Source organism: Phycodurus eques, chromosome 9, assembly GCF_024500275.1.
Source record: "Phycodurus eques isolate BA_2022a chromosome 9, UOR_Pequ_1.1, whole genome shotgun sequence".
NCBI lineage: Eukaryota > Metazoa > Chordata > Actinopteri > Syngnathiformes > Syngnathidae > Phycodurus > Phycodurus eques.
In genome coordinates, this window is record NC_084533.1 from 15,972,639 (window position 1) to 15,990,767 (window position 18,129).

At 39.7% G+C, this 18,129-nt stretch overlaps 1 protein-coding gene across 2 annotated transcripts; it reads left to right on the top strand.

Moving 5' to 3' along the window:
• Positions 1 to 1,176: 1,176 nt before the first annotated feature.
• On the top strand, positions 1,177 to 18,105 carry anxa6 (annexin A6). 2 transcript variants are annotated; one of them, XM_061685952.1, is made up of 25 exons: positions 1,177 to 1,280; positions 2,045 to 2,100; positions 4,547 to 4,631; positions 4,723 to 4,817; positions 5,343 to 5,456; positions 5,532 to 5,622; positions 5,734 to 5,813; positions 5,917 to 5,973; positions 7,244 to 7,337; positions 9,191 to 9,286; positions 9,897 to 9,955; positions 10,082 to 10,204; positions 10,292 to 10,350; positions 10,508 to 10,586; positions 11,100 to 11,181; positions 11,273 to 11,367; positions 11,499 to 11,612; positions 12,763 to 12,853; positions 12,941 to 13,020; positions 13,889 to 13,942; positions 14,800 to 14,893; positions 15,720 to 15,815; positions 15,921 to 15,979; positions 16,262 to 16,399; positions 17,780 to 18,105. In XM_061685952.1, the coding sequence occupies exons 2-25, from the start codon at positions 2,098 to 2,100 to the stop codon at positions 17,837 to 17,839; spliced, it is 1,998 nt and encodes a 665-aa protein (XP_061541936.1). In that variant the 5' UTR covers positions 1,177 to 1,280; positions 2,045 to 2,097; the 3' UTR covers positions 17,840 to 18,105. The 2 variants fall into 2 exon arrangements, with proteins under 2 accessions (XP_061541936.1, XP_061541937.1); XM_061685953.1 differs by having other exon boundaries at positions 16,262 to 16,384.
• Positions 18,106 to 18,129: the final 24 nt, after the last annotated feature.

The window sequence follows — 18,129 nt, forward strand, 5'->3', positions numbered from 1 at the left end:
TCACTTCGAGATAGGGTGAGAAGCTCTGTCATTCGGGAGGATCTCAGAGTAGAGCCGCTGCTCCTCCACAACGAGAGGAGCCAGATGAGGTGGCTGGGGCATCTGATTCGGAGGCCTCCCGGACACCTCCCCAGTGTGGTGTTCCAGGCACGTCCCACCGGGAGGAGACCCCGGGGACGACCCAGGGCATGCTGGAGAGACTACGTTTTTCGGCTGGCCTAGGAACGCCTCGAGATCCCCTCAGAAGAGCTGGATGAAGGGGCTGGGGAGAGGGAAGTCTGGGCGTCCCTGCTAAAGCTACTGCCCCCGCGACCCAACCCGGATAAGCGGTAGAAAATGGATGGATGGATGGATGGATGGATGGATGAAATCAGCATTTTAAGTTCACTACGGTTATATTTGTCTGATATTTACATTTGCTTTGTGATGTTAAACATTCAAGTGGGGAAACTATGCAAAATTATAAGAATTTGAGAAGGGGGGCAATACTTTTTCACGGAACTGTATAGGGTGGAACCTCCCAAGTCAAACATTTCCGTTCAATGATGCTGGTTTGTTGCATTTCAGAACAATTAAATAGATATAAAAATGTTTATGCATGAAGAGATGTTAACTACACCTAAGAAAATAAAAATACAGCTTTTATAAATAAAACTAGTCACTCTTTGAGAACGACTTCATCGAGACAGGAGGAACGGAAGTGTAAATCTGCGCAGCAATACTGTCATCTAGTGGCATTATATAGCAATGTGTGTTAAGAAAAATAAAAAGTTTGAAAAAGCAAATCACACTTGAGAGCTGTGGAGCTGTGAGGTGAGCACAAGCTCAAAATTCCAAGTCGAATCTGTTGTAGATGTTTTTCAAGCATATTTTTCCTGCCGACTGTAAACCTTTTTTTTTTTTTTTTTTTTTTACTCGAAGGTCAACTTCTAAGTGAAATTCGAAGCTTTTGTTTTAAAGTGCCAGTTATGTTAGATGTCTTTGAATGTGCCAGATAAAACGTGGCAGATAAAACGTGATGGAATCAACTCGGCTTGCATGTTCTTTTTGCGCAGCAACTGGGCGTAAAAAGATCCGTAAAGTAACGTGCAAAATTGTGCGTAATGCGCGCGCCTGTAGATTGGCCTGTTGTTCGTGGCTTCCCCCCGGCCGCGCGCACGTTCAGGGGAGGCCGTGCGTGCGAGCGCCGCAGTTTCTGCGTCATACCAGAGGAGGACACGTAACGGTCCGCAAAGATCGAGCCACTCTTGCACCATTTTCGCCACAACCCCCTTGAACAGGTAATCTATTCTGATTTAAATACTCCTTCCGAGAAAATACATACAGCGCAACTTGTTCTCAGCTATTTCTGTATATTCATGCAAACGTTGCAGCTCATGGAAGATAGTTGTGGTTAAAAAGATTTGAAACAACTAGTCCGTCGTGCTTGGAGGTGATTTCTAATTGAGAACTACTTTATTGATGCATAAGGATTGGGGTACTGGGAAGGGCGTGGCTCTGTATGTACAGTAGAGGCCCAGACCCTTAGACTGCATTCTGTTGCTATTTTTGGAAAGACTCACTCGTGTCTAAAGCAAACGGTGCTGCACATGAAAAGTTATAGGGATCGCTGTCTTTTTTTCTAAAGCTTTGCCAAGTCGGCCTCAACCAGTTTAAGTTTACTTATCTATACTTATTACTTATACTCACAGATGAAGATGACGTGTTCATTTTACTGCATTGAAGGATTTTCCTGTCTCCAAAGCCTCAGTTTTGAATTATATATATATATATATATATATATATATATATATATATATATATATTGTATTCGAAATGTTCTGTTTCCTGTGTTCCAATAGATTTAAGAAGTAATCCCATTAAGCAAGTGTGAGGCAATGCAGTGAATAGATGAGATTTCCTCTGAGATGAGGGGTTGTCCCTGTACATATGGCGACTCTTTGCATGTCACAATAATGACTACAATTGCAGTAAATGCAAAGTGGAATGACACCTTTGACTGCAGGAATGTTTTTGCATTGCTGTCATCTGGATTTCTCTGCAGGCCCCAGGCTATTGAACCCTCCACAGTGCAGACACAGCTGAGCAAATTCAAAAATGGTAAGTGGACTCTGCTCTCGCATTGTGTCATCTTCTTGTGGATTGGACCACATAACTGGCAAAATGGATGGATTTTGTGTTGTATGAATGAAGGTGGGAGTGTTCTTTTTTGTTTCTGCCACCTGCCACCATAAAGGCAACAGTGTAGGGCAGGGGTGTCAAATTCATCTTTGTCACGGGCCACATCGTAGTTATGACTTCCCTCGGAGGGCCGCTACAACTGTGAACCCATATAAATGAAAGATTACCTCATATACTGTAATTACATACAGTATACACAACACATTGATGAATAAACAGTTTTGAAATCAGAAGCCTATAAAAACATGTTTTTTGACTATTACATTTCTTTTCAAAGTAGGATTGGTAACAAAAAATGCTTGCAAATATCTCAATGGCATTACACCAGAACACAAAGAGCAATTTTGATTTGCTTTCACGGGCCACATAAAATGATGTGGGGGGCCGGATCTGGCCCCCGTGCCACCAGTTTGACACTGTGGTGTAGAGTGTCAGCCTTCACGCCTGTCGAGCAATTTCCTAAAGTAGCATTTTTGCAGAGTTTTAACACAACATCCTGCGTTTACAAAGTTAGTAATGCGCAGTATTGATTTCGATTATCAAACAGGTGTATTAAGTCAGATACATGACCTCCAAACAGGACAGCATTTTACATACAACGCATCAGAGAGTACAGGAAGACCACATAAAGTGTCCAGTGAGTGTGCATGAGATGAAAACCCTGACTATTATTCTTCATGCAAGGCCCACTTTAAGGATTTTATTCAAAGCTTGCTACTGGGGGCTTGTTTGGTAGCCCTGTTGCTATGACAGTGAAGCTGTCCAGCTGTCGTGGGGACTGAGGGCGGCGGTTGGTTGTGAATGTGCAGTGGAAAGTGCCTTTCGGCTGACTGCCCTAAAACAGCAGCGATCTGTACGGCAGCTGCTGCATTGAACACTCGGTTTTCCTGCACCACATGATGACTTTGCATTTATCTTCGCAGCTTCTTCACTGGGCTAAAATCATGTGCACGCGGTACAACTGAATGGTCTTCACAGGGGCTTGTTGATAAATTCGGACCTGTATTCATTGCATTTGAAAAATACCCCCACAAATGGAGCTGCTTTGTGTGTAATCTGACTCCTTGCTGCACACCCACTGTCCCACCCCTTTGTCCTTGCACCAACTCACATACAGACCCACGCACACACACACACACACACACACACATGCATTGGAGGTTTTTCTGTAAAGGGGGGTCAGACAGCTGCAAGTGGTCAAAAGCTTTCACGGCAAATGGCTTCAGCTCATGTCCAGTCACATATTACTCAGAGGAGCCTCCTAAAGATTACAAATGCAAAACCAAATCCATGGGATGGTGATGAAATATAGGTGGGCGGAACTCAATAGTGAGTTTGACAATGAACTTTCACAAAGTCTACATTTGTGTAATTATTAGTAAGCATATACAGTAGAGCTTCAGGATATTTGAAAAGAAAATGACTGTAATTTTTTGGGACCCAGCAATATTGCGCTGTGAAAAAAAAAATACAAGAAAACATCAAACAGATCTGTGAAAACCAACACACATTTCTCTTCCCCCCCCCCGACTGATTTATTGTTTTGACAGTTTATAATAACTTCAGTAGAAAAGAAACTATGCTCTGTTGAGCACAGAGGTATACTAAGGTGTACCTGTATTTAAATGTACTGTAGTATTGAGCAGGTTAATAGTCCTGCCAGATTTAAAGTTAAACCCTTCTTTAAATCTTATTTTGCTTCTTTTATTTTGCTTTATTTCACTCTGCTGTCTGCAGCCAGGTTGGCATTGCAAATGAAAATCTGTTCTCAATCAATTTGTATAAAAAAAAAGGTTAACATTCCCAACACTACTTATGTGTTTTTCATCCATCTGTTATTTTACTTTTACATTTACATACATTTTTAACATAATAGGCATCGTGTATTTGAGCGACACACGTTTTTGTGTACAGCGTAAGTTTGTCCTTTCAAAATAGCCGTAGCCCAACCTGATGTAATCTGTTGGGAAATGCATTTGTTGCATTCTGGAGAGTGATACATTATGTGCTGTATTACGCAGATGTGCAATTGTTTCCCGAGTCCTCATTAATTGTTGTCATACAGGAAGATAAGTATATAACACTCAGGGCTACAGTAGAGGTCGAATAAAGTTTTGATATAGTATAAGAAAAGGTGAGTAAATCTTTGCCGCTCAAGCCTTCTAGAATCACATTCTAAATAACTCAATCAGAGAATAATTCATTATCTCATATTGGTTAATTTGTATTTTTTTATGTATTTATTTGTAATATTTATTGAATGATGTGCCCATCTTTGTATTCTAGTAAAAACTCATAGACAATTAAATGTGCCACATGAACAGTACTGTGTTATGCTTAAATTGAACTGCCTATTTGTTCTCAGGTGTTCAGAGGCACAATAACAGATGCTCCCAATTTTGATCCCAGCGCCGATGCTGAGGCGCTCTACAATGCAATGAAAGGAATGGGTGAGTGTCTGCAAACTGTACACATGATGTATACCCGTAATTCGGTGCTTTCCACAGTCTCTGACTCGCATGTTTATGATATTCTTCTCAGGAAGTGACAAAGAAGCCATTTTGGACTTGATCACCTCTCGTAGCAATGCTCAGAGGCAGGAAGTCATTGCGGCGTACAAATGTAACTTTGGAAAGGTACATCATATCATATTTATAGTCAATTCACAAAACATTAGGGATATATTTGGGTGAAATTTCAGGATGGACTTAAAATACACTTTACCCTTTACAAGTTAACTTAATTTGACCTTTTCAAAACCTTTAATGCACATCTAACTGTTCAGAGTCTCACTTTGTAGCTTCGAGTGCCACAGTGTCATCATCAGGTTGCACCGGAGATACAGAATAACTGGATGAGTGACAGAATGGCATAGACGTGAACATTGCTGAAAATGTATTGGTCAATTCATGGATGTTGTGAATTTTGACATTTAGAACAGCAAGAATGTCAAAAAGTCATGAAACGTTGAACAGTTGGAATTGTACATTCACAAGTTTAGGGAAGGTAAGTATATCTAAGTTCACTTGTAAAGGACATAGTGCAATTTAGATTGCTCCTTAAATTTCGCCTGGAAGCTGAACACTGTATCCCAAACTTGGAGTGAGTAGCATATGTGTTTTCCAGAATAACCTGTCTAAGTGAGAACACTTTTTTTACAGGATCTTATTGAGGATCTGAAATATGAGCTGACGGGTAAATTTGAGCGTCTCATTGTGTGTCTGATGAGAGCACCAGCCTACCACGATGCCAAAGAAATAAAAGATGCGCTCAAAGTAAGACACTTAGCCAACTCCAACGTCAGGGAAGGCGAGTCATATTTCGATTAAACATGTTACCCTTGTCATAAGGGAGCTGGAACCAACGAGAGGAGCTTGATTGAAATTCTGGCATCGAGAAACAACAAACAAATACATGACATGGTTCAAGCATACCAGGATGGTGAGGCCTTTTTTTGTCCATTATTGACACACACATTTAAAAAAACTGTTTTTTTTTGTTGTTGTTGTTTTTTTTTTACATCTTTACTCTGACGTCCGCATGTCTTTCCAGCCTACGGCAGAAACATGGAGGAGGATGTGATAGGCGACACGTCAGGTCACTTTAAGAAGATGATGGTTGTTTTACTTCAGGTCAGTTATCTGAGGGTTTAATGTGGTCAGCAGTAAGTAAATCCTCTGATGATCAGCAATACGTCCTCGTGGCTTCCTGTTGACCTTGTTGTCATGGTTTCAGGGGACCAGAGATGGGTCGGGAGTTGTGGATGCAAATCTGGTGGGGCAAGATGCACAAGTGAGAATCTGAACTATTTATATACTGCAGTGTTAGAAAATGACATAATCAAAAAGTCTAACAGTGGTACAGTATTTAGAGTTTAACCAACATTTTCAGAATAATATATGTCTCAAAAGTCAATTAAAACTCCAAGAGTTTCAATCAAAATCACACGAGAGGTCAGCAAATTTTCAGGGACTTCAGCTCAGTGAGCATCTAAGAATTAACTCAATAAAGTTGTTTTGCCATAGCTTTTTTGTTCCCACCATAAATAGTTTATGCGTGATGGAAAAAAGGAGAGGATAACCATAACCACAGTTGAACTGGCAATGGAAGTTTGAGCTTACTGCTCTGTACAACATTGACAATACAGTTAGTTAAATAACACGAGGCTTTATTAATTCCATGAATACAGATTAAACAATGTGACAGATTCTCCATTTTGTATTTGTCAAGCTTCTTCTCAGAGTGACTTATCTTAGTTTTATTATCCAGTGGTTATCTTATGTTTATATTTTGAATGTTACTAAAAGCTTGTCTGTACCTGTAAATGCTTTATGATGGGACAATTCTGTCTGAAAAAAAAATGGAGTTACCAGAATTTTCTATGGGAAAAATGGTTGGAAATTAAACCAATTTACAAATCCACCAGCGCCACAGAATACACTGTGTTTTACCTCAGAGGTACCTCCATCCATCCATCCATCCATTATCTGAGCCGCTTATCCTCACAAGGGTCGCAGGAGTGCTGGAGCCTATCCCAGCTATCTTCGGGCAGGAGGCGGGCTACACCCTGAACTGGTTGCCAGCCGATCGCAGGGCACATATAAACAAACAGCCATTCACACCTACGGGCAATTTAGAGTCTTCAATTAACCTACAATGCATGTTTTTGGGATGTGGGAGGAAACCGCAGTGCCCGGAGAAAACCCAGGCAGGCATGGGAGGAACATGCAAACTCCACACAGGTGGGGCCGGGGATTGAACCCCTGTCCTCAGAACTGTGAGGCAGACGCCCTAACCAGTCGTCCACCGTGTCGCCTCAGAGGTACCTATGTACTTTAAGTTTACACTGGCCTGAAACTGTCGGGAGCCCTCAAATGTCCTGTGTCCACCATCGCATCATTCATTAAACAAGAAAATCAGCTGCTTTCAATCTTGTCGACAAAGGAAATTCTTTTACATTTGACCTTCTCGGCTTGGGAACGTGCACCTCTATTTATGACTGTACTGTAATGAAGTGTTATTGTAATCCTGCCTTCTCTTGTCCCACTCGTTTCAACAAAAGGACCTTTATACTGCTGGCGAAGAGCAGTGGGGGACAGATGAGGCCAAATTCATCATGATACTGGGAAACCGCAGTGTGACCCACCTCCGCATGGGTGAGTGCGCGCAAGGGGAATTAACATGCACATGCGGCATTTAGACATTTGTAGTGTGACCCCAAGTGTGATTGTGTCTAAAATGTGAATTTCAGACTCTACTACTATACTTCACTGCATAAGATATGTTAGGAAAAGCCCTACGATAATAATAATTGGTATTCATCCATCCATTTTCTGAGCCGCATCTCAATTTTCACTCGTTGTTCCAATGTGACTGCAGAATGTGACCTTATGATGAGTACATTGACTTTTCATTATTTTAATGTCTATAATTTTCAAGTGACAACATGCAATGGAAATACATACATACGCATTATGCATATTAACAGTTTCATACACTGTATATTTTGGGGATATTATAATTCGTCATCATATCATTTATATCATTGTAAATATTACATTCGTGCAAAAATAAATGTATATAATTTATTAATACAAATATATGATATACGATATGTAAACACGAATAAAGCCAAAACATCAAATGTTGTAATCTTTGGTGGCTCTGTGGTGACATTGTGTCAAAAAAAAAAAAAAAAAAAAAAAGTTCCAACAGTTGCTTTGTCACAACCCATTTCGGCCCTCGGCATTCATTAGACATTTGTTTTATTTATTTTATTAATATTTCATTACTTTTGTGTGTTCTATAAAAATATGTTTCATAAACAAATAGAATAAGGTAATAGAAAATTCCCAACTATATCACGTACATCACGATTGGTAATCGTATGAAATAGGACTGGACCCAAAAGCAGGCGGAGGAAGTAGATCAGAATGGTTTATTAATTAACAGCTCAGGGGGTAGGCTATCAGGGGAGTGATGGTGGTCCGTTGGAACAGGGAAGGTGCAAGAAGCGGGAGCGTGGGCAGGTAGAAGAGTTTGACGGCGCGGCTGGAGCGGGCAGCGAAGCGGGAGACACGGAAGGAGCACCGGGGACGCAGGAGGACACAAGGGTATTAGTACAATTAGTACAATAGCCAAGGAGAAGGAATCACGAGAGTCAGTCAGTGTATCACGAACGAGCGTAAATACTCCGCCATGGGATTCCTGGATCTGACAGGCTTATATGCAGGCAATGATGAGTGCTGATAACAGGTGCGCGAACGAGGAGGCGGTGATTGCTGGGGAGGGAGAGAGGGAAAGGCGAGGCACAAAGCGCCACCCAAGTTCCAAAAAAGGAACTGCAGGGCACAGACAATGACAATTTAATTTAAATGAAAAATACTATATTGGCATATACTGTATATCGTTATCAGGATATAAAAATTTTTTCTATATTGCACAGCTCTAACCTATACTGTATGAAAAATGCCAGGAGTAAATAAAGAGGGAAATCACAACTGTAAAGTTATTTGCCACCATGACAGTCAAGCAAAACAATGGAGCCATACCAGTTTTCCACCATTCACTACATTGACGGGGATTTTCAAATGAAAAGTCAGTGCTTGAAACCTAAAGTTTTTTGCCTATTTTGTATAAACTGTATATGCTTCCTTTGAGTTGCACTTTGTGATTGCACTCTGTAATAGCAATGCATATTTATTCAGTTAGTACATGGTAAATTTGAAATGTGGGGGTAAATTGTACTTTTTATTCTTATTTAATGTTTAATTTTGCACTGACAACAGTAGTGCAAAAAGAATACATATATTTTCCCTAACATGAGGAATAATCGTGATTAATAATTGTGATTGCAATATTTGTCAAAATAATTGTGATTATCGTTTAGCCCATAATCGTGCAGCCCTAAAGAATGGCAAATCAATGAAAAAAAACACGTGTCTATTTTGTTATATTATTTCAAAGATAAGATGCCTTCATAATGTACTATGTGTCATGAAATATTTAGTTTTCGATGAATACGAGAAGATTGCAGAGAAATCCATCGAGGACAGCATCAAGAGCGAGTTGTCTGGAGACTTCGAGAGACTGATGCTTGCTGTTGGTGAGGGACTGATCTTTATTTTTCAGCTTCTGCTGTTGTAATTGAAAGAAGGTGTTAACGAACAGTGTTGAGAGTAAGACAAAAAAATAATGCAATTAAAAAAACTATTGCATTTATGTACATTAATTGTTACAGTTACATGTTGTTGTTAGTGTCACAGTACATTGTTTTTAATTGTTTAAGGCCAAATATTTAATAGAAAGACAAAATACATTTGTGCCCGGGTTGATAGTGAGAGTGTTTTTTTTTTTTCAGCTACTGACTTCTATTTTATTGTAATTTGTGGCTGCAAAAAAACAAAAACATTTAATTTTGTGGAGAAAAAAGAATGAAATTTCAAAGGTACGAAGTAAGCCTGTTTTTTTTTTCTGTCTGTTTTGTCATTGTTGTCTCGCAACAGGCCATTGAAGTGTTAAAGTTAAATGTCCTAAATAATTCTGTGATTGTTTTGGTAAAATTAACTCAAACGTAGTGCAGAAGTAGTGTAACACAAAACACAGATGGTTAATTTGCAATATAAGTACCATAATTACTTATAAATACAGCAACTACTAATGTAACATACAGTATTAGATTTTGAAGTAACAAACTCTCATTTGTTGTCTTGCAGTCCAGTGCATACGCAGTGTTCCTATGTTCTTTGCCAAACGCCTTTACAAGTCAATGAAGGTAAATATACTGTACAGTAAAATGTCTGATCATTCCCATTGAAGCCCAGGGTCAACTTTACATAAGTAACACACTGGCAAAGTCAAACTGTTGTGGCTACACAATAAACCTGTGCTTTATTACCAGGGTCTCGGTACAGCCGACAACACACTGATAAGGATCATGATTGGTCGCTCTGAAATAGACATGTTGGATATTCGCGAGTGTTTCAGACTGGGATATGAAAAGTCACTTTATAACATGATCGAGGTAATGGAAAAGCAGAAGAGCCTGTCTTTGCATGAGTACTTATAAGTACATAACTGATATGTGCAATATTGTGCTTGCTGCAAACAGGACGATACATCGGGTGATTACAAGAGGACTCTGTTGAATCTATGTGGAGGGGATGATGAGTAAGTAAATGTATCATGTAAAAATTACAGTAGCAACCGGATGGGGGGTGGTAAAACACAACCCCACAATTGAAGTGTAAGAGTCCTTCTGAAAGTGGTTCAAGTGAGGTTCCAGCTATACTCAGTGTGCTGTGTTGTGTCAAACTGATTGTTGCAGTTTAGCTGGCGAGTTCTTCCCTGAAGCAGCTCAGATAGCCTACAAGATGTGGGAAACAAGTTCCATGACCAAAGTCAAGGTTCGGCCTTCCTTTGTGCTGCAACTACAGTTGTCATGGTTTGGCTTGGCCTTGCAGTAATCTCCTTATTGCAGTGAAAACAAATAATCTTAATGCATGCCTTGTGAAAACAGGCTACGATAGAGTCAGCAAATTGCAGTTACTGTATATTTTTGCATTAATGTTCTCTTGCTTTGCTTTCTTTATCTTGGAAGAGTCCACATTCCACAGTTTTGACTAAAAAAATTGGATTTTCAGGCCTCCCATTTCATTGTTGGCTGTGTCATGGTCTCTAACCTCTAACAAAGATTTCATGTTTTCCAAAAATGTTAAGGAGCTGCTACAGAATGTTGATTCTACTCACCAAATAGCATGGGACCAATGTACATTTATGTAAGATTTGTATGTGTGGTTGCCATTGTAACACTTCTATCTTTGTCAAGGTAAAGAATTAAACCTTGTCTGACCTACAACCTCATGATGTGTTTATTAAACCAGAATCTAATTTGTGCATTTTTACAATTCCACTACCAGCTGAGGCCAACAGTTGTCCCCTCACCCAACTTTGACCCTGCTGCTGATGCACAAGCTTTAAGAAAAGCCATGAAAGGATTTGGTATGTAACCTTGTTTTTACAGTTGAAACATTTATTTTAAAAAATGTATATAGAATAACTAACATTACTGTAATGTCAACATGTCCCACAGGAACAGATGAAGATGCAATTATTGACATAGTTGCAAATAGAAGTAATGCACAGAGACAAGAGATCAGACAGACCTTCAAATCACTATTGGGGAGGGTAAGAGATGATTGCTTATGAACCTATTATAATGGATACATATACCGTATATTGTTTTACAATATAAACTGTATGTGTAATAGCATCAAAATAAAACTGTTCAGAGTTAATTTTGTGTGAACTGATTTCAGGATCTGATAAAGGACCTCAAGTCTGAACTGTCCAAAAACTTGGAGAGACTGATCATTGGTCTTATGTTGACCCCAGCTGAGTTTGATGCCAAAATGATGAGGAAAGCCATAGAGGTGATGTCTACATTTAAATGCATTTGCCTAACTCGTGAATAAATTCAGCTCAATTCATTAACACTGATGGGTGTGCAAGAGTGAGTGCAGGGAATAGAAAAGGTTGGGAACACTGGCCTAAACTGTACATTACTCTATATACAATATATGTACACATATAGGCAAGGGAAGGCAAGGCAATTTAGGGGGTTTACGTGAATGAACTGTAGTCCACCCCTTATGCACCGTTGTGCATTTTTTTTGACATTTTTTTGGGACTTCGATGTTTTCCATTTAAAGACCAATTAGTTAAAATCAAAGCTTAGAGGGCTGTAATTTGGCCACACAGTTTTGAACAAGTTGAACTTTAAAGTGGCACCATGGCGCCATTTCGACGCTATTAGAAATAGGACATAAGCAGCTTGCATGTGCAATAATAATGCTTTGGTCTCTGGTTCCATTTGGTGGTTTTGGTTGCGTAAATACACCCCAAATGTATTTTTTATGTCTTTCACACCCCAATGCATGGATTCATTCAGTATTCATCGGAAAACCATTTTAACACCTCAGGTTTGAACATTTTTTAAAAATATGATTTATAATTGGAGAACATCAAAGTCCAAAAAAGGTCAAAAATGGACAACGGTGCAGAAGGGCTGACCTACAGTTCATTCATGTAAACTCCCTAAATTCCCTAAAACAGTGCCCTCGTGTCGATATGTGCTCCGTGCTGTTTCTACCCCTAGGTGTCAGTTAAGCCTCAGGAATGGAGTTGAAAAAGAATTTATGTTGTAAATGTAGGTCAGCGCTTCTGATAGTGTTTAGGTTGGCAGAGAAATCATGCAAAAATAATAAACACATGCATCTTTCAGGTCAATGAGAGTACCATGCAACCACATCAGGGGGCAGCATGTCTCAGGAGATCTGCTTTAATTCCCGGTTCCCCCTCACGTCTGTCAAACCTACCTTCAATTACACAACAATGGCCAAAGTGCATGAAGTCTCCTGTTGCAATAGGAACTAGTGCCATTCCATCACTCTTTGGCTGTGTGTGTTCCATGACGCAAAATCCCAATAGGCTGTGTGTTGATGTGAAACTCAAACTGTTTTGCTGCTGTCATACCTGACGAGACACTGCTTTCATTGTGAGAGTTTCCGCCATTTTCCACAGGGCGCAGGCACAGATGAACACGCGCTGATTGAGATACTAGTCACCAGGAACAATGAGGAAATACAAGCCATGAACGCTGCCTATCAGGAGGGTGAGTTTGTTGGCAGGAATGACAACATCTTTGTGTTGGGATCATTTTAAATGTGACAGACACTTAATTCTCATCTCAACTTCACAGGCTATAAGAAGTCTTTAGAGTCAGCAATTCAATCTGACACATCAGGTCACTTCTGCCGCATCCTCGTTTCTCTTGTGCAGGTAATGTTCAAATAGGATCGCTCTCACTTATTAATCATTATGCATTGCATTACATATTTCGACACAATTGTAACACGATGTGGTGGAAACAACAATATTACAGTTTTCCAAAAAGCTGAGAACTAGTTGGGGTTATTGCGTCCATCTATTTTCTATAGTTCTTGTCCTCATTCGGGTCACAGGTGAGCAGGAGCCTATCCTCGCTGACTTTTGGCTAAGAGGTGGGGTACACCGTGGAATGGTTTCCAGCCAATCGCAGGGCACATATGGACAACCATTTACACTCACATTCTTTCCTATAGACAATTTAGAGTTTTTCATTAACCCTATTATATATGTTTTTGGAATGTGAGAGGAAGCCGGAGTACCCGGAAAAAACCCACGCAAGTATGGGGAAAACTAGCAAACTCCACACAGGAGGGCCAGAGCCGAGATTTGAACCAAAAGCTTTGAGAGAGAAATCCCTTTCACTACCCCACTGTGCTCGTAATGCTTATTCCCTTTAGAAATTGAGAAGATTTCAAAATGTCAAAAAGTCCAAGGAAAAGACTATCACAACCCAGGTATTATGCAAATCAGGGCTGAGCAGCATTGGCATAATTTACTGTAAGACCAATGCGATTAGTAAGTGGTATGATCTTCTAGCAATATCATTACATCCTTTCCATGCTCTCCTCAGGACACCATCTTATTGGACTTTTCATATGTAGTTTATCCATTAAAGGTTGAGAGAGAACTAAGAGGAATAATAGTCCTGAATGACAGGAACATTTTGTTCTCCCTTGAGAAATGGTGATATGGGAAATATCTTTTGTGTTGCAAAACATTACTGTGCGATTACACAATGTATCCTTTTCACCCTGCTTAGGGTGCAAGAGAAGATGGCCCTGCAGATTATGAAAGGGCTAATACAGATGCTCAGGTGAGTAAAAGTTTCATACGTAATGGATCTAGAAAGGTAAAAATGTGCATGCAATAATATATATATTTTAAAATTTTTCATAATCGTTGATGTTGTTTTATGGGGTTCGCAAGATATTTTGGGATGAAAATGTCTTGGATGTCCTTTTTCAAACTATTCTAGTTGGTGGTTGATGCTCTGATTAATCCTTGGTAATACCAGAGCGTCTTTTGGCTTGTGGCAGCCAAGCGTTCATAGTGGCATCGCGTTTGGATCCTTCTATGTGGGGTCTATCATTGTGAAGCAGCATTGTGGCCAACTAATAGGGAACGTGAGCTGAAAGGGGATGTGGGTGAAAATAAAAAGAGGGGAGGATATTTTGAGGTTTAGGCTCGTTCTCCGCTCCCATTCACTTTAATTGAACCTGCGCGCAATGTTCATCGCTCGTGGACATTTTGGCGACAATGATTGCAAGTTTCGCATTTCATCCGCAGTTACATTATAAATTAGGAATATAGTTAAGTATTGTTGTAAAACACAACATATGTATGCTTTATAGACTGTATTTTTATGGCTTTGGAGCAGCTTAGACTTACTCGCTTAAAACCCGGAAATGTGGTGTTGCTGTTCAGCTGAGTTGAGTGGGTGGGTACCCACCACATAGTGGGCAGGCACTTGAATGTTGATTGACGAAACTACGTCTCAACGATAGCGATTTCAAATCATCCGTTTTGCAAGTGTTATACCATTTATTACCTTTTGCATTCAATCAACATATGGCATAGATGTCAAACTTAAACCATGTTATGCATAAAACAGTAGAATTTGTTTTTTATTTTGTTGGCATGGGACCTTTAAACCATTTGAACTATCAACAGGAACTTGCTGATGCATGTAATGCTGATTCTGATGACAGAGTAATGAAGTTCATGAGTATTTTGTGCACCAGGAGCTTCACTCATCTAAGGAAAGGTAAGACGCATGTTAAATTTGATTCATATACAATAATCCCTCACTACATCATAGATTTTTCTTTTTAAAAAGGTCAATGTAGTGCAAATTGCCCATCTGCAGAGCTCTGATTCAGTCAGCTTTATAGGCCAGTTGATTTAAATGTGGCAGCGACACACAGGAGATCAATTCTAGCAGGTAAATAAAACTTACTGACTACCTTATCTGTTTGAAACACAAGCCACAGTCAGAGTTTTATGAAACAGATTTCCAAATACTAATAGCTAATGCACACACTCTTAACAATATCGACAGGAACAAATGTAAGTAAGGAGCAAAGTGTAGCTTGATTTTCTACAACTACAGTACTGCAGTTTAAAACATCACCACAATGAATTCTGGGTACCCGTAATGCTTTTTGCTGACTACATTGCCAGGAAGGTGAGTGTGAGTAGCAGTGCTAATGGTAAACTCAGGAAATGGGCTGTTCACACCATGTCTGCATGAGCTGTCGTTCACATCATTCAAGCAGGGCATGCCTAGTAGGCGTTTACTTGTGTTATGTGTGTGGCTCGAGTTGAAAAATAATTTACCTGCACCTGTCACTTAAGTGCAGTTTCACAAATTGGTATTGGAATGCATATAAGAAACTTATAAATATATATACTAACACAATAAATAATTGGTTACTACATCACAGATTTCATTCACAGCGGAGGTTTTCTGGAACATAAGCCCCGTGATAAACAAGGGTTTACTCTACAGTAGATCTATGTAATCGATGTAGTCAGGGCTCAGCGAGTGCAAAGTGGCTCCAATTTGGTATTATAACTTGCTGCTTTATTAGTTTTCCAGGAGTTTGTCCGGTTCTCCAATAAGGACATCGAGCAGATCATCAAGAAGGAAATGTCAGGAGATGTTAAAAATGCCTTTTATGCCATAGGTAATGCAAGACTTTTGACATGAATAACAATAAACCATCAGTGCTTTACAGCAACACCCGCCTCTGGGACTCACCACACCTCATCATAGTCTCTCTCCTTTGCAGTTCGCAGTGTGAAGAACCAGCCTTCTTATCTTGCAGACCGTTTGTACAAAGCCATGAAGGTATGCACAGTGCATTGAATATGACGAGACGCATTCGTGGCCTCAATAGCAAAATAAGGTTAAAATATTTTAGTGATGGTGCATGATGTATCAAAGTATGTCTTTATCAGTCATTCGTTCATTGTGGACTGAGGCACAGTCATGCCAGAACAGAAAAAGTGCTTCCCACAGCTGGAGAGGGAGGGGGAGCTAAGAGGTCTAGCCCAACGGCACTTTAGCCCAGATAGTGTACATTAGTTCGTAAAATCAAAGTTGATATCTGTTGTAATTGTGTGTGTGCAGGGTCTCGGCACAGACGACAGAGCGTTGATCCGCATCATGGTGTCCCGTAGCGAGATTGACCTTTTCAACATTCGTAAAGAGTTCAAGGAAACGCAGGACACCTCCCTGCACGAATTCATCAAGGTAGAGACGATGATCGTAAGTCTTCTTCCGTGTTCACTAACACTTCCCCCCTGCTTTGTTTTGTCCTCAACCGTTTGTTCTGCTGCATTGTGTGAGAGTATCTCACGCAGTCGGCGATGGACCGCGGTAATCTGTAACTTCCTTGCGATGGACTGTGGGTTTGTGGCTTCTGTTTAGCTGTTTAAGAATTCCCCTTGTATGCTCAACTTCCTTTCTATAGCTCTAGCATGATTGGCTGAAAACTCTAGAGACAGGAAGTACCCGGGAACATTTCTATAGTATCTTCCAAATAAGCACATCGCTTCATATTGACTTTGCAAAAGTATTTTCCAATGATGAAACCACTTCCAGATTCTGCTGTGTATCATGCAGCAGACAGTTGTTGGCCACACTGACATGAAGCAAACACGACTATTAAAGTGTGTACTTTGACTTATAGTTAGACGGGTACTTTGTTCGATTTTGATGGCTCACTCTTCAGCACGTTCAGTCCTTTCCTTTTATATCTCTTCTGTTAAAATAGCATGAGCTTCTACTGTTTATAAATGGCAGCAGTGCATCCAGATCCAGGCTCACTTTTTGGCAAGCACTCTCATTCTTACACAGGATATAAGAAGTCTACACACCCCTATTGAAATGTCAGGAAAAGTCTACTGGCACAGCTGAACTTTATTTGGGGTTCATCAGAGGCACTTTAAATTCTGACGGGTGTGTGCTGACTCCAATTTAACATGAGTGTTATTGATTAATTTTGAACATAGCCACAACCCATTTCTAAAAATGTGTGCAGACTTATGCAACCACATTATCTCAGTTGTTTAGCTCTACCACCCATCTCTAAAAGAGGGGGAAAAAAAATCAGTGGAGTTGTACACGTTATGGGTCATATTAATGTGACCATTAATGGTAACTTTTCTATATCACAAAAAAACCTGCCATTCGAACAGGGGTATGTAACCCTTATTGTAGCTTGTTAGTTTTGAAGTTCTTCACATTATTTTTTAAAATAATGTTATAAAACGGCTCGGGGGATACTTAGTACTACAGTATAGTATATGAGTATTTATGGGTTAAAGGGTTTTGAAGTTTTTTATAAAAGCTCTAAACTGTTTTTGTTTTTTTTAAAGGTTTTGATTGTTTTTAGTTTTTAGTTAGGTATTTTTGTTTTTATTATAAATTTGTGTTAATTCAACCATAAAAAAAGTTGATCCTTACTATATGTTTATAACCATTTCTTGACTGGTGCCTTGGTGTGTACTGTATGTTCTTTATTCTTCTTCTTCCTGCATGCCGGGAAAATTGTGTGTATGTGTGAGAGTGGTCATAATAAGCAGACATGCATGAATATTTTTTTCATGTATTTGAATACTTTGTGTACTCTCCTCCTTTTATCAGGGTGACACTTCAGGAGATTATCGCAAAACCCTGCTAGTGCTATGTGGAGGGGAGGATTAAAGAAAGCGCATCTCCACAGCCTTCTTTCACAAGCCACAGTGACAAGGCCAGCCACCAACAGGACAGTGAAAATGTGGTGGTCACTATCTGTTGCCAGCACACTAACAAGGCAGTTTTCTGGTCACGTGAAAGATCCTCTGTCAGGACATTGCATTACTTTTTTTTTAATTCTAGAGCTATAGTATTTGAAGGTGCAACAGTGCTTCCCCGAGACACATGAAATCAAATCACTGTTAGTATGTATAACTAAATAAAAATCAATATTATCTGGTGTCTTACATTATTGATAT

Coding starts and splice junctions, on each gene's coding strand:
- anxa6 (XM_061685952.1), top strand. Junction 4,818..5,342: donor ACAAATGTAACTTTGGAAAG/GTACATCATATC, acceptor CTTTTTTTACAG/GATCTTATTGAGGATCTGAA. Junction 11,613..12,762: donor TGATGAGGAAAGCCATAGAG/GTGATGTCTACA, acceptor CATTTTCCACAG/GGCGCAGGCACAGATGAACA.